General features: G+C 35.7%; 1 protein-coding gene across 1 annotated transcript; it reads left to right on the top strand.

The window, feature by feature from the left end:
• The first annotated feature begins 4,567 nt into the window (after nucleotides 1–4,567).
• On the top strand, nucleotides 4,568–12,976 carry LOC123564342 (nucleoside diphosphate kinase homolog 5-like). Its single transcript, XM_045357849.2, has 5 exons — nucleotides 4,568–4,778; nucleotides 9,003–9,208; nucleotides 11,279–11,379; nucleotides 11,620–11,738; nucleotides 12,449–12,976. Exons 1-5 carry the CDS (start codon nucleotides 4,632–4,634, stop codon nucleotides 12,530–12,532), a joined length of 657 nt encoding a protein of 218 aa, XP_045213784.1. The 5' UTR covers nucleotides 4,568–4,631; the 3' UTR covers nucleotides 12,533–12,976.
• Nucleotides 12,977–19,459: the final 6,483 nt, after the last annotated feature.

Below are 19,459 nucleotides of genomic sequence, written 5' to 3'. Positions count from 1 at the left end.
GGGAAAGCTCGATAAAATTAAGTAATTTTGTCCTTCCGCATATAAGTTGTTTAATCCGATATTTTTTTCAGTTGTATCATTGTAACAACAGAATTAAAATGTAAGATCATTGCTAGGTGTTTTTATTTCATGTCTTTACAATTCTTTCACATTTTGCCCTCTTAACGTTATGTGTAACATAATGTGTAACATAATGACGTTAGCGCAATAAGATACAAGACGCAAGAATCTTTATTTTACGTCAGATAAAGTATAACAAAGAACATTAGCTCATGAGCTATTTCCCGACAAACAAAAAAACAACAACAGAAATTAACAAAGATAAAGCGGCTAAAAAGAAAGATAAGCGAAAGTTAGGCATATTAGAACATAAATTACATTACAGCGGTTAAGAATGACATGGTTCTATGATTAAAAAGAAACTTACATACATAGCACATATAAACACGAACCTGTATAAAATAAGTACATAAATAAAAGGAAAATGATATACATATAATACACTACGAAGTAAGTTTATTGCATAGAAGGTGCTAATTTTGGCAGCAGCTATATATAAAAGACAAATAAAAGGCAAAAGAAATTTTATAGGCATTTTAAGATTCAGTGAATGCTAGCAGCATATTTACTGAGGTTGGTGTAGCCTTTAGCACCTCTAGATCATATAAAAGAAAGCACATACAAGACTAAGTTTAAAGCACATAGAAAACTAAGTTTAAAACATCAACAAACTAATTTTAAAACATCAACAAACAAACAGTACACTGTCTCTACTGCAAACCAGATCACTTGGCTCTTACTGAAGTTTGAATGTCTAATCTGCCCAGCCAGTGTACTCGACCAGCTGACAACAGATAGGCTTCTCTACGGCAAATAAAAAAAAAACACAAACGGCATCAGTGTCTGGCAACAGGGGAAGCAGTCTTCGTGCAGGCATGTACATAAAAACAACGATAAAAGCAAATGCGAAAGAACAGTGCAACGAAAATTATACACAGCAAACTAAATCATTAAAGAAAGAAAAGGCAAGCACATGCAAAGCAGGACAACAGATGAAACAATGTTAGCTATTTACACAATAAGCGTGACGTCATTTGATCCCGGCGTCTAGGAATAAATGTATTTTTCCATTTCCTTCCAGAGATGCATCTGTAAACTTCTTTTATCAGTCTGTCATTGTGACTTTTGTCTTAATCTTAATCTTTGTTGCTTGCTCTTTACTGCGAAGCACTGTCGGTGCCTGTAATGATGTCAAGCAACAGTAACAAAACAGAAACAGGTTCTTTAGTAGAAAATATTTTCAAGTCCAGCAGTATGTAGGCTTTTACTCTGACAATATATCTTTGACAATTGACAATATACATAGAGATGATACCTACCCGAGAATATTATCTAAGGGGAATAACTCTGAATTGACCGATAAACTGAAGCAAACATAAAAACAGTGGTCAGAAGTGAAAAAAAAAATAAATAGGTCCTTCTCCAAACATCTGATCAGGCAGACAAAATATGATCTACATTCTTTTAAATGTCTTGTATTCGATATACAGCATGCACACTTTTCTAATGGCGTACACTGACATTATTTTATAAGTTGTGCTGAGGTCTTGCTGGAAAGTTTAGTAGTGCTCCAAAATAAAAAAAAAATGCATGAATTTCTCTCAAGAAAATTTACGACCTTAAGAAACGTTACCTAAGATATTAAAAAAGAAACAAGGATACATATAAAACAGTGAATGGCACGTTTCAAAAACGCAGCCTTCCTAAAACGAAACACAGCAGGCAGAAGTGCACACTTCTAACACGCACACGCGCGCGCGCGCACACACACACACACACACACACACACACACACACACACACACTGACGAGATATGAAAACGCAACACACATATGCCTGAATATATTTTATTACAAAAAGCATCACCTTGAAATGTTCAACACATACACATCTCGATACTCTATGTGCTGAACATTTCAAGGTGGTGCTTTTTATAGTAAAAAAATATATTCAGGCATATGTTTGTTGTGTTTTCATATCTCGTTAGTGTATAAAGCAAACACACGAGGACAAAACAAACAAATAAAGGAACACAGTAGGGCACCGCCTTGCAACATTCAGTAGCAAAAACACCACTAGGGAGCTTAAACCGGTTTAAGGTGCGCACCCAACCTCACTCTTACCTCCACCATGTTCTAAAGTCACGGGACAGTGTAAATAAAAGTAATGCCCGCCAGGTGAATTACTAACGCAATTGAAACAAAAGAGATGGCATGTAAAACACAAAAAAACTCCTGTATAATCATATAAAAAGCAAACCTCAAGAACCAAAAAGTACTCGATGCTTTTGCAGAAGGCAGAGCATCGAGAGAACGCCCTTAAGGGCCCGACGAAACAGGCCAAAAGACAGAAATCAAAACAGTTCTGTCCAGGTGGGATTTAAAAACTGCTTATCACAGAGTCCCCTCCCCCGGCGCACCCACCCCATCACGTCAGACACTCCAATCAAAGAGGGAAGCATAGTGTCCAACTGTAAACGGATAAGTTTACAAGTTTTGGCTTTTTCAGCTAAAGTTATTTATTGTACTCAATGATGATAACTTTACACAAAATTTGATATAAAATGTAAAATGTAAAATGTATATATAACAAAAAGAAATTACCATATAAATAAATTGGTATCACATATATGTAATAACATAGTTAGGCTGTTGTTACATTCATCGTTTCAATTTATCATTTTGATTATGCTTCAAGGTTACAACACATTAAATAGCTGTTTTTCTTTATTCTATATAAAACTTATATACTTCCAATGGCCGCAGCACACATCAGGACCCATTTTAAATGTCTGTAACTTACATTTTCTTGAAGAATATTGTCAGTACTGAATAAAAATCAAAAGAAAAGCGGGGGTCACGTTTAATGCAAGAAAACTATTTTCAGTCAAACACACCAACTGCAAAATCAGCTAAAAATTGAGACCCCAAAATGTAGTGGTGGTGTATGATTAAGTTTCCATGAAAAATTCTGTCATGTTGTTATTTCATTATGAAAATGCTACCTACATGTCAAGCATAGATCTGTCACGTGATTTTAGCAAAAAAAAAAATAAGTTGCATAGAAAATAAGGAAAATAGCTCTACAGTGTGAAAAAATCTGAGGACTATTTGTATCCGCCATTATGCGACTACCGTTTTTTTCGCGACATTTTCTATGCCTCAAACCGAGCCTGCAACATTTTCGTTTATGTCGTGTTGGGCGACCTGTGGTTCTCCACACTTTGTATTTTACTCATTTAGAAACATTTCTCTGCCTGTTGAGGTGTTCCTTGCTGCAAATAGTTTAACACAAAGGGTCACTTAAATCTAATGTAATTTTAACATTTTATGGTAGTGGATCCGTCATAACACCCTGTAATTTCCGTTTGGTCATGTATTTGTAAGCATTTCGGCATTTTCTGGACGTAACTATAGCTCAGTGCGCTCACTGCTTTCCGTAACTACGAAACAAAATGCAAAAAGAAGATCAAACGGAGAATTCTTAACATGCCGATTTTTTTTACAGGTCCATTACCTTAAACAACCAGTTAAACCACCCGATACGAGAACCGCTACACGGGTATCTTATGGATTTACACCAACCTACAACTTAAACTGTTTACACAACTTAAAAAAAAAATTGTGGAGGCCTCTCATTTACAATTATATAGACAATTATCACCTGCATTAAGTGCATTCGTGAGTGGAAAATACTGATGATAAAATATTGTACATGTTTGTTTACACTATAAAATCTTTAATAACTTCTTTCAGTTAAATTTTTGGTATGGATTTGGTAAGTTTATGATAAAGAGTATGTGACTCTCTTTTCTATACACAGAAGGACATTCAGCATTTGTATACAGTACAAGTAGTTTCAAACAGTTGTAATCAGCCTTGCAGCTACCATTTTTACTGACGCCTTTTTGTTTCTTCTATTACAGCTTCCTGTAACTTCAAAACAGTTTTGCTTACACGCATGGTTAATGTGGATGTATAGGTCGAAAGGGCTAAGATGCTTTCATATGGAGGTGAAGGCCCGGGTTCGATTCCTGGCTACTCCCATTTCGGTATGTCCTTGGGCAAGGCACGTAATAGTGGTTGCCTCAGTCGTCCAGCTGTAAATGGGTACAAACAAATAGCTGGGGTAAGGTATAATTGGTTTTTCACTGTTCTTAAAATAGGATTGCTTCAAAGCTCCACAAAGCTTATTTTCACTGTATCACATTTACTTTTACTTTTGGTCTTGCTGCAACAGATATTCATTTGGAGCAACGGGTTAATACTAACTAATTATTGTAGATTTTGGTAGTACTTATTTTATTTTTTCCATTCTATTTTTGTTTTAAAAGTTCGGTTTTTTTTGGGGGGTTAATATTAAGAATTGTGCAGACTATTCTGTGGTATTTTATCTAAACTAGGCATTAAAGGTACTGATTTTATTCAGAGCTCTTTTACATTTTACGATGATATTTTGACCGTTTCGCGATTTCATCACCGATCCGAGAAATTCGCATAAAATAGGAAGTAACCTAGCAACAAAGGAAGCAGTAGTTGTTTACATTTTGGAGTTTACTTTTGATCGCAAAATGACGGGTGGAAACGCTGATGAAATTACAATGGATCCTCCACACATATATGTGGAGAGAACACTTGCCATAATTAAGCCTGATGCCGTACATAAATCTGAGGAAATCGAAGATATAATACTAAGATCAGGATTTGCAATATTGCAGGTGCCCATTTCATTTCTTTTAAGTGGGTGGGGTAATTTACTAATTAATAGCAGAGCTACCGGCGCCGCAAAGCGGCGCCGATAGCGTCGCATTACGGTTAAACGTGTGAAAAACAAAATGAATAAAACTGTGTAAAGAATTACTATCAAGTTGAAAATTCGTGGTACTTTTTTGGAATCGGTATTGTTCGGGTTTCTTCCAGCACACAATGCTCATAGTAATTAATCAGTAAGACGTCAGTAGACGCTTGCTGTTTACGGTTGACAAAAGCGTTCGCTTACTGCTTTGAACGTTGAATAAAAATGTAAATGAGCGTCTGATAATAAGAATTTAGTGCTAAAAACATTTTCTACGAAGAAAAAAAAGATAAAATACAATATTTTCAATGCGAAACGATTTTCGTCACGCTTCCATAACTGAAATTTATTATATATACTTATATTTGAGTTGATTATGTCATACTTCCACATTGGTGCAGTGGTTAGCGAGTTTGCATTGTAAACCAGAGGTCGGGAGTTCAATTCTCACCAAATGCATTTTTTTTAATTTGTTTTTTTTTTATTTCATTTTTTTTTTTGTATTTATTCATTTATTATGAGTTTTCAAAGCATTGTAAAAAATAAAGTCATTCATGTGAAATTTAACAAGTGTTTTGTTAGTGGTGTCAGGTTCCAATGTACTGTCTGTAGATAAAACTTTAAAAAAGGTTCCTACTACCATTCATATTCTATACCAGTAATGCTAAAAGATTAACCATAAAATGTCATAGACTGTTAACTTAGCAGTTCAGTAAATAAAACAGAAGTTTCGAGAATTTCGGCAAACAGTGATTTTCTCTGGGTAAAATTCTCATCACTGACTTTTAAAGATGGCTAGTCTTTTGGATTTTAAACAAGTTTTTTACATGTAGATGATTTTCATTTTCCCATACCAGACGTCTATTATAGCAGTATATTTGAGTTAAAGTTGGACACATTCTTCCTTCTAAAAAGAACTGTAACTTTCTTTAGTTTGTATATAGCATATTTGTAGAGTTTTCGCATGTCAAGATTTAATTTTAATGCATTCTAAGACATTCATTCAGAAATCATTAACTATCATCAATTCTTAAAATTTTAATAGATCTTAATGGACATAAACTTCCTAAAACGGATCCAGATAATTCCAGCAGCACTCCTTCATACATGTCATACATCCCGGATTGTCCGGGATTGTCCCGGAAATCACATACTCGTCCCGGTGTCCCGGACAGTGTTGAAATGTCCCGGAAAATTAAAAATACAGAAAACAAAAACAACCTCCCAAAAAACTAGTTTTTTGGTCTATAAATTGTTGAATTTTACATTAATAAAACACAATAAACAGTTCCCGGTGTCACATTGTTTATTCCTAATTATCCGATAATCAGTTTCATGCCCTCGAGCGGGACACATGTTGATTAAGCCAGCTCCGATCAACACTCATATTGAACGCGCCCTGCGATCTTTTGATGACCCAGATTAATTTACAGTCGGCTATTTTGATGACCCTGATTATGAATTGACAAAATTATGCAATCAATAACAGTTTTATGATCATTTAATATTAGGAACAATAGCCGAAAATCTCGTTGTTTTTAGCACGTAGGCGGTGAAGCAACATGTAGCCTTGATTGGAAGAAATGGCTAATAACGGTCAATTAAACGATAATTATTTTAAAAGGTTGTAAGCTTTCAAAATGTAGATCGATTGTCACACATATTCTAAATTAAACTTTTGACTATTGAATGCCTTTGCCGACCGATCCATGAAAATTGACCCAACCCGAAATATTTTATATCGATTTTATGTACAAGATTTATTTTATTCCTTTGAGGATTCCATTTTATTAATGATTAGATAAACGTTTAAGCATAAAAATGATACCAAATAAGCTGGATTCTAAATCACGATGACCAGGTTAATTCTTCTTATGTAGCAATCCTAATTCAGTTCACCTCGGGAACGCAACCAATTCACGTGCCGAACTATAGACGTGAATTACCCTATTTACCTCCCTTAGAAAGCTAGACGACATTTGCAGCAAATTATTCCTAAGCGAGGGAACAATGTTTATCTCCGGAAACTGCATGTAATTTTATGATATTTATGCATGAAACAGACGAATACTAATGTCACTGTGTATGTCCCGGTCAAAGGGTAAAAATCCCGGAAATTTTAACTCAGAATCCCGGAAAGGTTCTGAAAAATTATGGCATGTATGACTCCTTTAATTTTCAAGGGGCACTGGTGATTTTTCAAGGGAGCTCTGCCTTCTAGGTAGCACCTAAGTTCATATTATATTTTCAGCTCGATTGTGAAAATTGGAAGCTTATTTGAATCTCCATCAAGTCAGGTTCCTGAAAATAGTACTGATGCCATATTTTCCCATAGTAATGTCATTATGACAAGCTTTGAAAGTTTGAGATCTCAGTTTCACTTGCAGTGATTCCACTTCCAGCATCAGAGATGTAGTGATAGTAGGTTTATAGGCCACTTCCAACAGCCTTGTTGTTTGGTTAACCCTTTAGTGATGTGGTTATAGAGTGACTGTCTATGGATAGAGATATGGGGTTCAATTCCCAGTAGGGACCTTGGTATTTTCTCGCTAAGGGTTTACTTTAATGGTGTCAGAAGTGACAGACTCATGCGATGGGCATAGAAAGTCATTCTAGAGAGCAGGTGAGCTCTGAAAAGCATTATTATTTGAGGAGCATAACTGCATAATTAATTTAAATCTTGAGAAATATTTATTTCAAATTAAAGATAAATGCTATTAGCACACCCAGTTACAGAAATCAATACTGTAGTGATAGTAGATTTATAGGCCACTTCCAACACCCTTGCTGTTGGGTTAACCCTTTAGCGATGTGGTTAGAGTGTCCACCTATGGATCACAAGGTCCGGGGTTCGAGTCCCAGTGGGGACCTTGGTATTTTCTCTCCTAGGATTTACTTTAATATTTTTCTGATTTGTTAGTGAACGTCTTGAAATTCTAAAATAAGCATTTGCTACAACCGTTTTTGTGACATCATTAGTTTCTCAGAATAGTTAGTGCAGAGATGTTGTGTTTCAACATTAGTTAGGTGAACAAATCTATTTAAGCACAGAAAATGTAGTGTCAAATTAAGATTTGGTGACTGGAGTTAGATTTCACTATATCCTTAGGACGGCCAGCACATATTTATGCAATTTCGCCAGGCATATGTATGTTCTTGACAACACAGAAAATGACGTCACTCGACCTTCAGCTATTTCCGGAAGTAAATAAAATGAAAGTAGAAATGTTAAACTTGAAAACGAAAGCCGCATTTTGATTCGTAGATAGTCAGGGGTCACGCGCAGGGGTCACCCCGTCTAAATGTATGCGCGTGGACTTCCTTTTTTTTTTTTTTTTTTTTGCTATTAGGGAGCCAATGTTCAGCACTTTATTACGAATTGAAATTACCTGGGCTTTAGTACAGCATGTGAGCTTTTAATCTATGAAAAAATATTTGAGCTCTGGATAAACAGAAATCCCACAGGGGTCCGTAACAGATCAAGGGTACATTGATGATTTTGGAACTTCATCAAATCACTCAAAATGTCATTTTTGATGTTGTCTGAGAGTGTCAGTATATGCCTCAGATGTAAGATATAACCGTATTTGAGAGCTGCAGACCTAGACATTTCAGAAATATTTTCAAAATAAGTTTCGTGTAATAAATGTTGTTTCTACGGAAGCGTGAAAGGGCCATCAGATGCTAATACGTTTTAGTACGTTAAGGCTGTGGAAAGGATATATATCTTCTGAACTACTGGCTACAGTCTGTTTTATTTTCAAACTTCAGCCGCAACCCAAAATACTTCTACCCTTTTTTGTTAAGTTGCTTTTGGTTCATCATGATTGTTTCTTAGTATACCTCAAACATGCCTTAAAAGCATACACACAAACAAATGTAAAAAAGAACTGTAAAATATACTGTTGCATTGAAGAAGTATTACCTGTCATTTTCAGTTATCTAGTGGTAAAGCATTTTTGAATAATCAAACAGCTTCCAAAAGCTTTTGTTTTCTCTCTTGTTAGGTCAAAACAGAACTTACTTCATGTCATCTTAATTCCTTTACATTAATGTTACAATTATGAAATATTAAAAAATTAGTATAACATGTAATATGATTTTGTAATTTTTGCATTTTATAATGTTTATTATTTTTAAATTACAGAAAAGAAGAGTGCACTTGACTCCGGAGCAGGCAAGTGACTTTTATGCAGAACACTATGGAAAGCTTTTCTTTGCGAGTCTTGTAGCATACATGTCGAGTGGACCAGTTATTGCTCTAGTGATTGCCAGAGACCAAGCAATATCATACTGGAGGGAACTGATTGGTCCAACCAACACAATTAAAGCAAGACAGACACATCCAGACAGGTACAAATTATAGCAACAATTCGAGTAAACAGTCTTGCATTTCATTTACAATAACTTTAAGAGAATGAATTCATGGCAGATTATACTTAACAAAAAAAATTGCTGAAGTCTTGAACATGCAAAAATGAACCGAGTGGGTTAAATCTGGATATTGATGTATACTGATGGTCTGTTGACACAAAATGTGGGAATTCTGTTATGGATTTTTTTTTTATCTAAACAAGGTATATAAGCTTTTTATGCCCCCCACTTTGTGGGGGTGCCTATAGATTTGCCCTTGTCCGTCCGTCCTTCAGTCCGTCCTCCATCCGTCTGTCCTTCCGAGAATGTTGTGTTGCGCCTAGCTCCAAAAGTATTTGACGTAGAGTCACAAAACTTTACAGGAATGTTGGTCAGCATGTGTAGTTGTGCACCTGGGGTTTTGCGTCCGGATTCATTCAGTCGTGTATGAGTTATAGGCCCTGACTTTGTAAAAATTGGTTATTTTAGAGTTGTGTCGTGCCTAGCTCCAAAAGTATTTGACGTAGAGTCACAAAACTTTACAGGAATGTTGGTCAGCATGTGTAGTTGTGCACCGGGGGTTTTGCGTCAGATTCATTCAGTCGTGTATGAATTATGGCCCCTGACTTAGTAAAAAATTGGTCATTTTAATGTTGTGTCGCACATAGCTCCAAAAGTATTTGACCTAGAGTCACCAAAGTTTACAGAAATGTTGGTCAGCATGTGCAGTTGTGCACCTGGGGTTTCGCGTCTGGATTCATTCAGTCATGTAGGAGTTATAGCCCCTGACTTAGTTAAAAATTGGTCATTTTAATGTTGTGTCGCGCGTAGCTCCAAAACTATTTGACCTAGAGTCACCAAAGTTAACAGGAATGTTGGTCAGCATGTGCAGTTGTGCACCTGGGGTTTCGCGTCCGGATTCATTCAGTATTGTATGAGTTATGGCCCCTGACCTAGGAAAAAATTTGTGTCCTTTGTCATATAGTGGGGGCATCTGTGTCCCATGGACACATTTCTAGTTTTTAGCTCAGCTTTTCAAAGAAAAAGTAGAGCTATTGCACTCACCCCGGCGTCGGCGTCACCGTTGGTTAAAGTTTTTGATAAAGTCAAATATCTCTGTTACTATCAAAGTTATTGACTTGAAACTTAAAATAGTTATTTACTATCAAAGTCTACGCCAGGAGAAACAATCCCCATAACTCTGTTTGAATTTTGACAGAATTATGCCCCTTTTTAACTTAGAATTATTTTTTTTAATTTTGATAAAGTCAAATATCTCTGTTACTATTAAAGCTTTTGACTTGAAACTCGAAATAGTTATATACAATCAAAGTCTGCACCAAGAGGCACAATTCCCATAACTCTGGTGTGAATTTTGACAGAATTATGCCCCTTTTTAACTTAGAATTTTTGGTTAAAGTTTTTGATAAAGTCAAATATCTCTGTTACTACCAAAGCTTTTGAAGTTTTTGATAAAGTCAAATATCTCTGTTACTACCAAAGCTTTTGACTTGAAACTTAAAATATTTATTTACCATCAAAGTCTACACCAGGAGAAACAATATCCATAACTCTGATTTGAATTTTGACAGAATTATGCCCCTTTTTAACTTAGAATTTTTTGTTAAAAGTCAAATATCTCTGTTACTGTTAAAGCTTTTGACTTGAAACTCAAAATAGTTATTTACTATCAAAGTCTACACCAGGAGACACAATTCCCATAACTCTGATTTGAATTTTGACAGAGTTATGTCCCTTTTTAACTTAGATTTTTTTTTACTGGCAAAGCTTTAATTCAGAGTCAAGCACTGAGAAAAGTCGAGCGTGCTGTCTTACGGACAGCTCTTGTTATAGTGTTATATTTTGAATACTTTAGAGAATGCAGTACTTGAAGATTATCATTAGAGGATGCTATTTTTCTTTAGACAAACAACAGTAATATTTGAAATCTATCTCAAAGTTATGATTTTAGCAAAAAAAATTCCTTTAATGATGCTCTTTGTATAGGCAGTTTTATAAATAATTCAGGTCTTTTGGTGACTTTGATCACATTTTTTCTTTTTTTTATAGCTTGAGGGCTATTTATGGAACAGATGATCAAAGAAATGCCCTTCATGGAAGTGAAAGTTTTACAGCTTCAGAAAGGGAAATTAGATTTTTCTTCCCAGACAGTAAGTCTTTCTCACCTTTATTTTCTGCACAAGATGTGGCGATCTTATAAATTAGAAATGCATTAGAAAATTCGCCACATTAACCCTGCAAAATTCAGTTCCAAAAGTTTTGTTCTAAGTTCTTCATTTACATTTCATTTAACACAGAAGTTGTTGTTTGGTAGAAAATTTGTTTCTATGTTAACTTCTTCATATGTAAATATTTATATGATATATTGTACATATACGCATATTTTGCAGGCATTATAGAGCCAGTACCAGTCGGTCAGGCATCCAAAGACTATTTATCAAGAAAAGTGAATCCAACATTGTTAAAAGGACTCACAGAATTGTGTAAACAAAAACCACTTGATCCTGTGGTAAGCTGAAATTAAGTTAAAAATAAAACTTAACAAAGATATTAAGCATCACCCTGATAATCAATAACTTCAAACTTTGTTAAGTATATAATTTTTTATATTCCTTAAAAGCAATGATTCTGGTGACCTTATATCTTGTACATAATTTATAAAATCTAGATATCTGCCATTCTGCCAGTTTAGATAGTTTCAGTATCAGATTTGAATGTTACTAAAGAGGGATGCTGTATTGTAGTTTTACACTGAAACACTGATATTTACAGTTGACACTCGATATTACCAACTTGCTTGTATAAAAGTTCAATCTATCTCGAAGACTATCTCGAAGACAGTTTCAAGTCCAATCCCAAATACACATGCACAAATATCATTTTAAGTCAAATTTCAGTTATTTTGAAGTAAAACCCTTTCCTTTTGAATTCAAGATACAGAGTTTGAAGCTGATGTTCATTTCATTCTGTAAGGCTGCATCTGTTTCAAAGAATAGTGAGAGCTATTCTACTCACCCAGGTATTGGCATCACACCTTGGCTAAAGTTTTTTGTGCAGGGACATATCTCAGTAACCATTGTGTGTACTGGATACCTACGAAAATGACCAAGGTAGATAACTCTTGGTTGAAAATAATGAAAATTATAACCCTTTTACCTGTATGTGTACAACAGATCAATTTCTGTTACTTGTATATTATTTATTGGTTTATTTTCACAGGTATGGTTAGCGGACTGGTTGCTGGAAAACAACCCAAACAAACCAAGAATTGGTCAGATGAAAGTTCAGGAACCAGACTGCTAAATTGAATATAATAGAAAATGAACAATGATTGCTAACAGTTGTGATACCTTTGCAGCTCAGATTATACTTTTGGTGAAAAGCAGAGAAATAAGAAACTTTGTAACTTGAAAAAATACTGAATAAACAAACTATAAAACAATAAACATGTATTGATTGGAATATAATTATCATGAGTTTTTCCATCAGTTAAAATGTATAATGCTTGACTTGTCTGTGATAATAAACTTGTATATCAAGTACATTTTATATGCTTATAGATAGGTTGTTGATATATAAAATACATGGACATGAGAAGGTATACTTCAGAATTCTCAAATTCTTTTCATGTTTTCTATGTCATTATTGTCATTTTGTTGAATTCTCAAGTTGAGAATTTTCATGCCCTTCTTTGTATATTTTGTTCTGACTATTTAAGAACTTATATAAATAAAAACATCATCCATAGGTCTTAACTTTGTAATTTTGTTAACCTTTTAAAATGGAACATATACCTTGCTTTTTTAAGTAATGATGGACAATTAAATGACAAAAATATCATTTTAATTCGACTATTCGGAGAGATGGTAGAGCTTTTACTGCACCAGCTCTTTTGCTTGTGTCAGCGTCCGGGTTCGCATTTGGGTCCTGAATGGTTAAGATTTTTTATGTATGTTGGTTTCTCAACTGAAACAAGCAGGAATGGATTGAAACTTCACACACATGTCCACTATGATGATTTGACATGCAGTGCATAGGTTCTGTAACTCTACTTGATTTTTCACAAAGATATACACCTAATTTTATTGTTTTTGTTTGAAAACTAATATGAAATAAGGCACTGCCTCAACCGGTAATCGATCCGACTTCAACTCATCCCGTAACATTTGAAAAGAACTGTCTAATGGCAGCATGTAAGGACACATTATTTAATTTGATAATAAATATTTCATTCGGTATATCGCATGTTACCATCGAGGGATCGATCCCGATTTTCGCCGCTATGCGTAGGATCGATTCCCTATCAATTTAAAGGTAGATTTTGGAATAAAAACAACACTGCCCATATTGTATTGTATTTCAGGTACTTTCAACCTCTTGGATAGGCGCACCCTCCACAGAGGTATATTTATTTATATGGACTGTGTTCACAAGGTGCTTTTATTTAGAAGTGCACACTACGTGTATATAAACCATATATATGGTGGCTGATTTCTGCCATATTGTGTCAGCATATGTTAGCGAGGCGAAAACACGACAACACGAAAACTCGACAAAAACCTAATTTGTCGAGTTGTCGCGTCGCCGGGGTGAAAACACGACACATTTTATGAGATAACTCGACGTTTAGAGGGCACTGACATGACAAATTTATCTGTCAAGTTTTCGTGTTGGCGGGTATAAATATGTCATGTTGGCGCCCTTTACTTCTCATGTTTTCGTGTTTTCCCCCCGGCAACACAAAAACACAACAAATACATTACTTGTCGTGTTTTCGCCCCGATGACACGAAAACAACAAATAAGGTACTGATGTGCAAGACGTTGCGGTTCGGACAAGTTATGTGGACGCTTATTAGGCACAAGTACGCATTTTTTAATTCGATAGTATATATCTCATTATATAGTATATCGCATGTTACCATAGAGATATAGAATATCAGTAGGATCAATTCCCTATTATCTGAGTCACCACTTGTAGGAATGGATCGAAACTCCATACGCTCATTCATTTGTTGATCTGACATGCGTTGCACAAGTTCCATAACTCTGTTCTGCTTTTTCACAATGCATGCAGGTATCTAAGTAATTACTAGTGGATTGAAACTCCACATGCTTGTTCACTGTGATGATCTGACTAAAAATGCACAAGTTGAATATCTCTGATTTGTTTTTTTACGCTCATATCGAAAAAAAAAAACAACAGGGCATATGGAATGGCACTGTCCGTCTGTCAACATTTTCCGTTTCCATCAAGTCATAAAATATAGCTAAACCTTGGTTAAAGTTTTGATGCACTTTCACTTTACCTGTTATTACTTAATGGACTTGCTTAAAACTTAAAATAGTTATTCCTCATCATTACCCACATCATATGACACAAGGGCCAAAACTCTCACCCAATATTTCCCTCTACTCAGGTTAAAGTTTTGGGGCACTTCCATTCTACCTCTGCAATAACTTAATGGGTTTGATTTAAACTTAAAATAGTTGTTTAACATTATCACCCACATCATATGACTCTAGGACTATAACTCTGGCACCAATTTTTCATGAATTATGCCCCCTTTTGACTTAGAAATTTAGGTTAATTTTGATGCATTTCACTATTATCTCTGTTATTACAAGAGGGATTTGATTCAAACTTAAAATATGTGTTCCACATTATCACCCACATCATATGACACAAGGACCATACTCTTGCAACAATATTTCATGAATTATGTATCCTTTTTACTTAAAATTTCAGGGTAATTTTGATGCACTTTCACTATATCTTTGTTACTTCAGAATTAATTTGATTCAAACTAAAAATGGTTCTTCCATATCACTACCCTTATCATATGATACAAAGTACATAACTCTGACAGAAATATTTCATGAATTATGTCCCTTTTCCCTAAGAATTTCTTTTTTTTTCTTTTTCGCCATATCTGTGCTGTTACTAAATGGATTACTTAAACTGGTTGTTCCACATCATCCACATCATATGACACAAGGTCCATAACTCTGGCAGCAATATAGATTTTAGATTTAATCTTTATTTAAGTCTCTTCAATATATATTATGAATTATGCCCTCCCCTTTTATTTAGAATCTCAGGTTAAAGTTGTGACGTACATTTGCTCCATTTCAGTTATTAATAAATGGGTTTGATTCAGACTTAAAATAGTTGTTCCACAGTATTAGTCACATGATGTGCCAGATGGTGCATTACTCTTGAAGAAATATTTCTTGAATTATGTCCCTTTTCTACTTAGTTAATGTTTTGATACACTTTCCAGGCGCGTAGCTGAGGCCACTTTCATAGCATGCAGGAGTGATGTTAGAGGGCTCGGTTGTATCCTCTCTGGGATTTTAAAAGAATAGAATTGTAGGTTTATCATACATCTATTGTTTAACAGTGTGTATGACCACAAATCACCTCTAATTATGTGAAACAATCTTTGTAGCATAAAATTCATGTAATGCCTGATGAACCCTTGGTCAATGTTAGTCCATTCTTAGGACACAGTCAAACTGAAACAGTAATAACGTGGTGGCCAAGCATTTGTACAAAAAGGAATTGATTTATATTTTCCAATAGAAGACGAGCAAAAATTAAAATCACAAATGCCATGATCATTTTAAGACCTAATAAATCCAGTTATTAGTTACGTAACAATTATCCTTCTGTGTTGCATTCCGGCTTGGATCATCCTTGTGGTCATTGTGCATTTTATGCCCCATACACTGATCGCGAGAGCAACGAGCAGCAGCGGGGAATGCCTTTCATTACCGAATAACTTTCTGCCGCAATTTTTCTATATGTTTGGCATCTGTTAACGCTTTATGGTGTAGTGTGACTGACACATTACAAACGTACTCAATCTTGAAATTGAAAGTGAAAAATTTTCTGGAGTTGACCTTACGTGTTTATAATTTATTTATTTATTATCCCCCGCAGATGAAATCGGGAGAGGGGTATGAAAATGGCGTCCATGGGTGCCTGCGTGTGTGCGTCCGTCCGTCCATCCACAGCCATTTCTCAGTAACTAGCAGGTAGAATTTCATGAAATTTGAAATAAACATGAATCAACATACTGTGATGATGCCCGTCAAGTTTTTTTTCCGATTGGTTAATTTTCCTTAGTGTTATAGCCCTTTGTTTACTGAAAAATGCCCAAAAATGTCCGTCTGCAGCAATTTCTCAGTAACTATCAGATAGAATTTCATAAAACTTGAAATAAACATGAACCAGCATACCAGGATGATGCCCGTCAAGTTTTTGGGGGGATTCAGTTTCCCTTAGAGTTATTACCCTTTAATTGTTAAAAATCCACAGATTTGTACATAACAAATCAACCAATTGGTAGAATTTCATTAAACTTCTTTCATTCTTTTCCATGAACATTTATTATAAACATGTGAAATTGTTGCCTTGGTCACACCCCCTCCTCCTTCCCCCCCCCCCCCCCCCCACCAAAAAAAAAACAACATTCCTTTTGATTATTTTTTTTCAAATCTTCCATGAATATTTTATCAACATGCAAAGTTGTACCGTTCCCTCACCTCACTCTCTACTCAGTCATGCCCACCACCCGGATCATGCATCCGCCTCCACCCCTCCCCCTTCCCCCACCTCACCCATTCTTTTTTTTTTTTATTTTTAATTTTGAGTTTTGTACCCTCACCCGGTCACCCCCGCTGCCGCCGCCGCCACCCCCAACCCCCCCACCCCCACCCCCCAAAAAAAATAAGCATTCATTTTCTGTTAAAATTATTTTGACCAATGAAATAATTTTCTTCTTAGTAACATCCTTAACTTTTTGCCAGGTATATGTTTTGCCATTCCTCATCGCAAACCCTTTCGGCGGGGGATACCAATTCATTGAATTTGCTTGTTTATTTGGGTTTTATGGTGCACCAACACAGTATAGGTTATATGGCGCCAAACAGGACTACAAATTTTGGTTTCACATCTCATTTATATCGAAATAAAAACATGAGGTATGGAATCAAACTTTGCATACCTGCTGGAATCACAGAGTTACAGCAAAACCCAAGTGTTAAGACCCTATTAGTCTCCTATTACGATCCTGCAAGGGTAAGGCAGTGGTTCCAATTCTTTTCATACATAGATCGGCCCAGAACCATGGGGCTACGTGTTTATAAACACTTTGTTCACAAAATGTAGAATCAGAATATCATTTTTAGCTTGACTATACATAATATGGAGAGCTATTCTTCTCACCCCTGCGTCGGCATTGGCGTCTTTCCGCGTCCCCACCTTGGTTAAAGCATTTTTACACTTTCTTTTTTTCTCCGTATCTCTGTAATTACTTGATGGATTTGCTTCAAACTTAAAATAGTTATTCCTCATCATCACCCACACCATATGGCACAAGCGCCATAACTCTCACACCAATATTTCATGAATTATCCCCCCTTTTAACTCAGAATTTCAGGTTAAAGTTTTGATGCACTTTCACTCTATCTCAGATATTCCTAAATGGATTTGATTCAATCTGAAAGCAGTTGTTCCACATCATCTCCCACATCATATGACACAAGGCCCACAACTCTAGTACCAATATTTAATGAATTATCCCCCTTTTACTTAAAATTTCAGGTTTAGGTTTTGATGCACTTTCACTATGTCTCAGTTATAACTAAATGGATTTGATTAAAACTTAAAATAGTTGTTCAACATCATCACTCACATCATATAACACAAGGGCCTTAACTCTTGCTCCAATATTTCATGAATTGTCCCCCCTTTTTACTTAGAATTTCAGGTTAAAGTTTTGATATCTCAGTTATTACTTAATGGATTTGATTCAAACTTAAAATGTTGTTCCACCTTATCACCCACATCATATGACACAATGTGCATAACTCTGGCACCAATTTTTCATGAATTATGCCCCCCTTTTAGCTCACCTGTCACATAGTGACAAGGTGAGCTTTTGTAATCGCCTTTCGTGCGTCGTGTGTCAACAATTTCTAAAAAAATCTTCTTGTGCAAAACCACAGGTCCTAGGGCTTTTATGTTTGGTGTGTAGCATCACCTAGTGGTCCTCTACCAAGATTATTCAAATTATCCCCCTAGGGTCAAATATGGCCCTGCCCTGGGGATCACATGGTTTACATAGACCTATACAGGGAAAACTTTGAAAATCTTCTTGTCTAAAACCACAGGGTCTAAGGCTTTGATATTTGGTATGTAGCATCATCTAGAGGTCCTCTACCAAGATTATTCAAATTATCCCCCTAGGGTCAAATTTGGCCCCGTCCTGGCAGTCACATGATTTACATAGACTTATAATATAGGGAAAACTTTGAAAATCTTCTTGTCCAACACCACAGGGCCTAGGGCTTTGATGTTTGGTATGTAGCATCATCTAGAGGTCCTCTACCAAGAGTGTTCAAATTATCCCCCTATGGTCAAATTTGGCCCTGCCCTGGCAGTCACATGGTTTACATAGACTTATATAAGGAAAACTACGAAAATATTCTTGTCCAACACCACAGGGCCTAGGGCTTTGATATTTTGTATGTAGCATCATCTGGTGGTCCTCTACCAAGATTATTCAAATTATCCCCCAGGGTCAAATATGGCCCCACCCAGGGGTCACTTGTACAGGAATAAACTTTAAAAATCTTCTTGTCTGAAACCACAAGGCCTAAAAAAAAAAATTCTTTGTTTCCGGTAACATGCTCAAAAAAATTAGGGTAGGTAGGTCGGAAAATATTTTCTTTGGGGAATTTTTTTTTATTATGAGAGACTTTTCGGAAATTATTTTTGTGTCAAAAAATGGATACAAATAAGGCGGTTATGCCTTTAGAGCATCAGTAAGTTGTTTTAAAACATCATTGGCCATGTTTTAAACATAAAAAGTGCAGTTTTTCAACTTTTTGTCAAAAAGTTGAAAAAATATTCTCAAAGGCCATAAAAACATTTAGGGTCGGGCCAAAAATTTAGGGTAGGTCGGGATACCGGAAACAAACAATTTTTTTTTACGCCCAAGACCTAGGCCGTTGATAATTGGTGTGTAGCATTGTCTTTAGGTCCTCTACCTAAAGGAAAAAACATTAAAAATCTTCTTGCCTGAAACTGCAAGGCCTAGGCTTTTGATATTTGGTATGATGCATTGCCTAGTGGTCTTCTACCAAAAACATTTGGTTCAAGTTTGGTGAAGATCATGTGAGAAATGTTGGACTTATAGCGCGGACGAGAATAAAAAGGCCG

Source organism: Mercenaria mercenaria, chromosome 2 (assembly GCF_021730395.1).
Source record: "Mercenaria mercenaria strain notata chromosome 2, MADL_Memer_1, whole genome shotgun sequence".
NCBI lineage: Eukaryota > Metazoa > Mollusca > Bivalvia > Venerida > Veneridae > Mercenaria > Mercenaria mercenaria.
This window is presented reverse-complemented; position numbering and strand designations above follow the sequence as displayed.

Bases quoted from the DNA above. Each gene is read 5' to 3' on its own strand.
- LOC123564342 (XM_045357849.2), top strand. From the start codon at position 4,632: ATGACGGGTGGAAACGCTGATGAAATTACAATGGATCCTCCACACATA. The intron at 9,209-11,278 runs GTACAAATTATA...TTTTTTTTATAG, and splicing joins AGACAGACACATCCAGACAG to CTTGAGGGCTATTTATGGAA. The intron at 11,380-11,619 runs GTAAGTCTTTCT...CATATTTTGCAG, and splicing joins TAGATTTTTCTTCCCAGACA to GCATTATAGAGCCAGTACCA.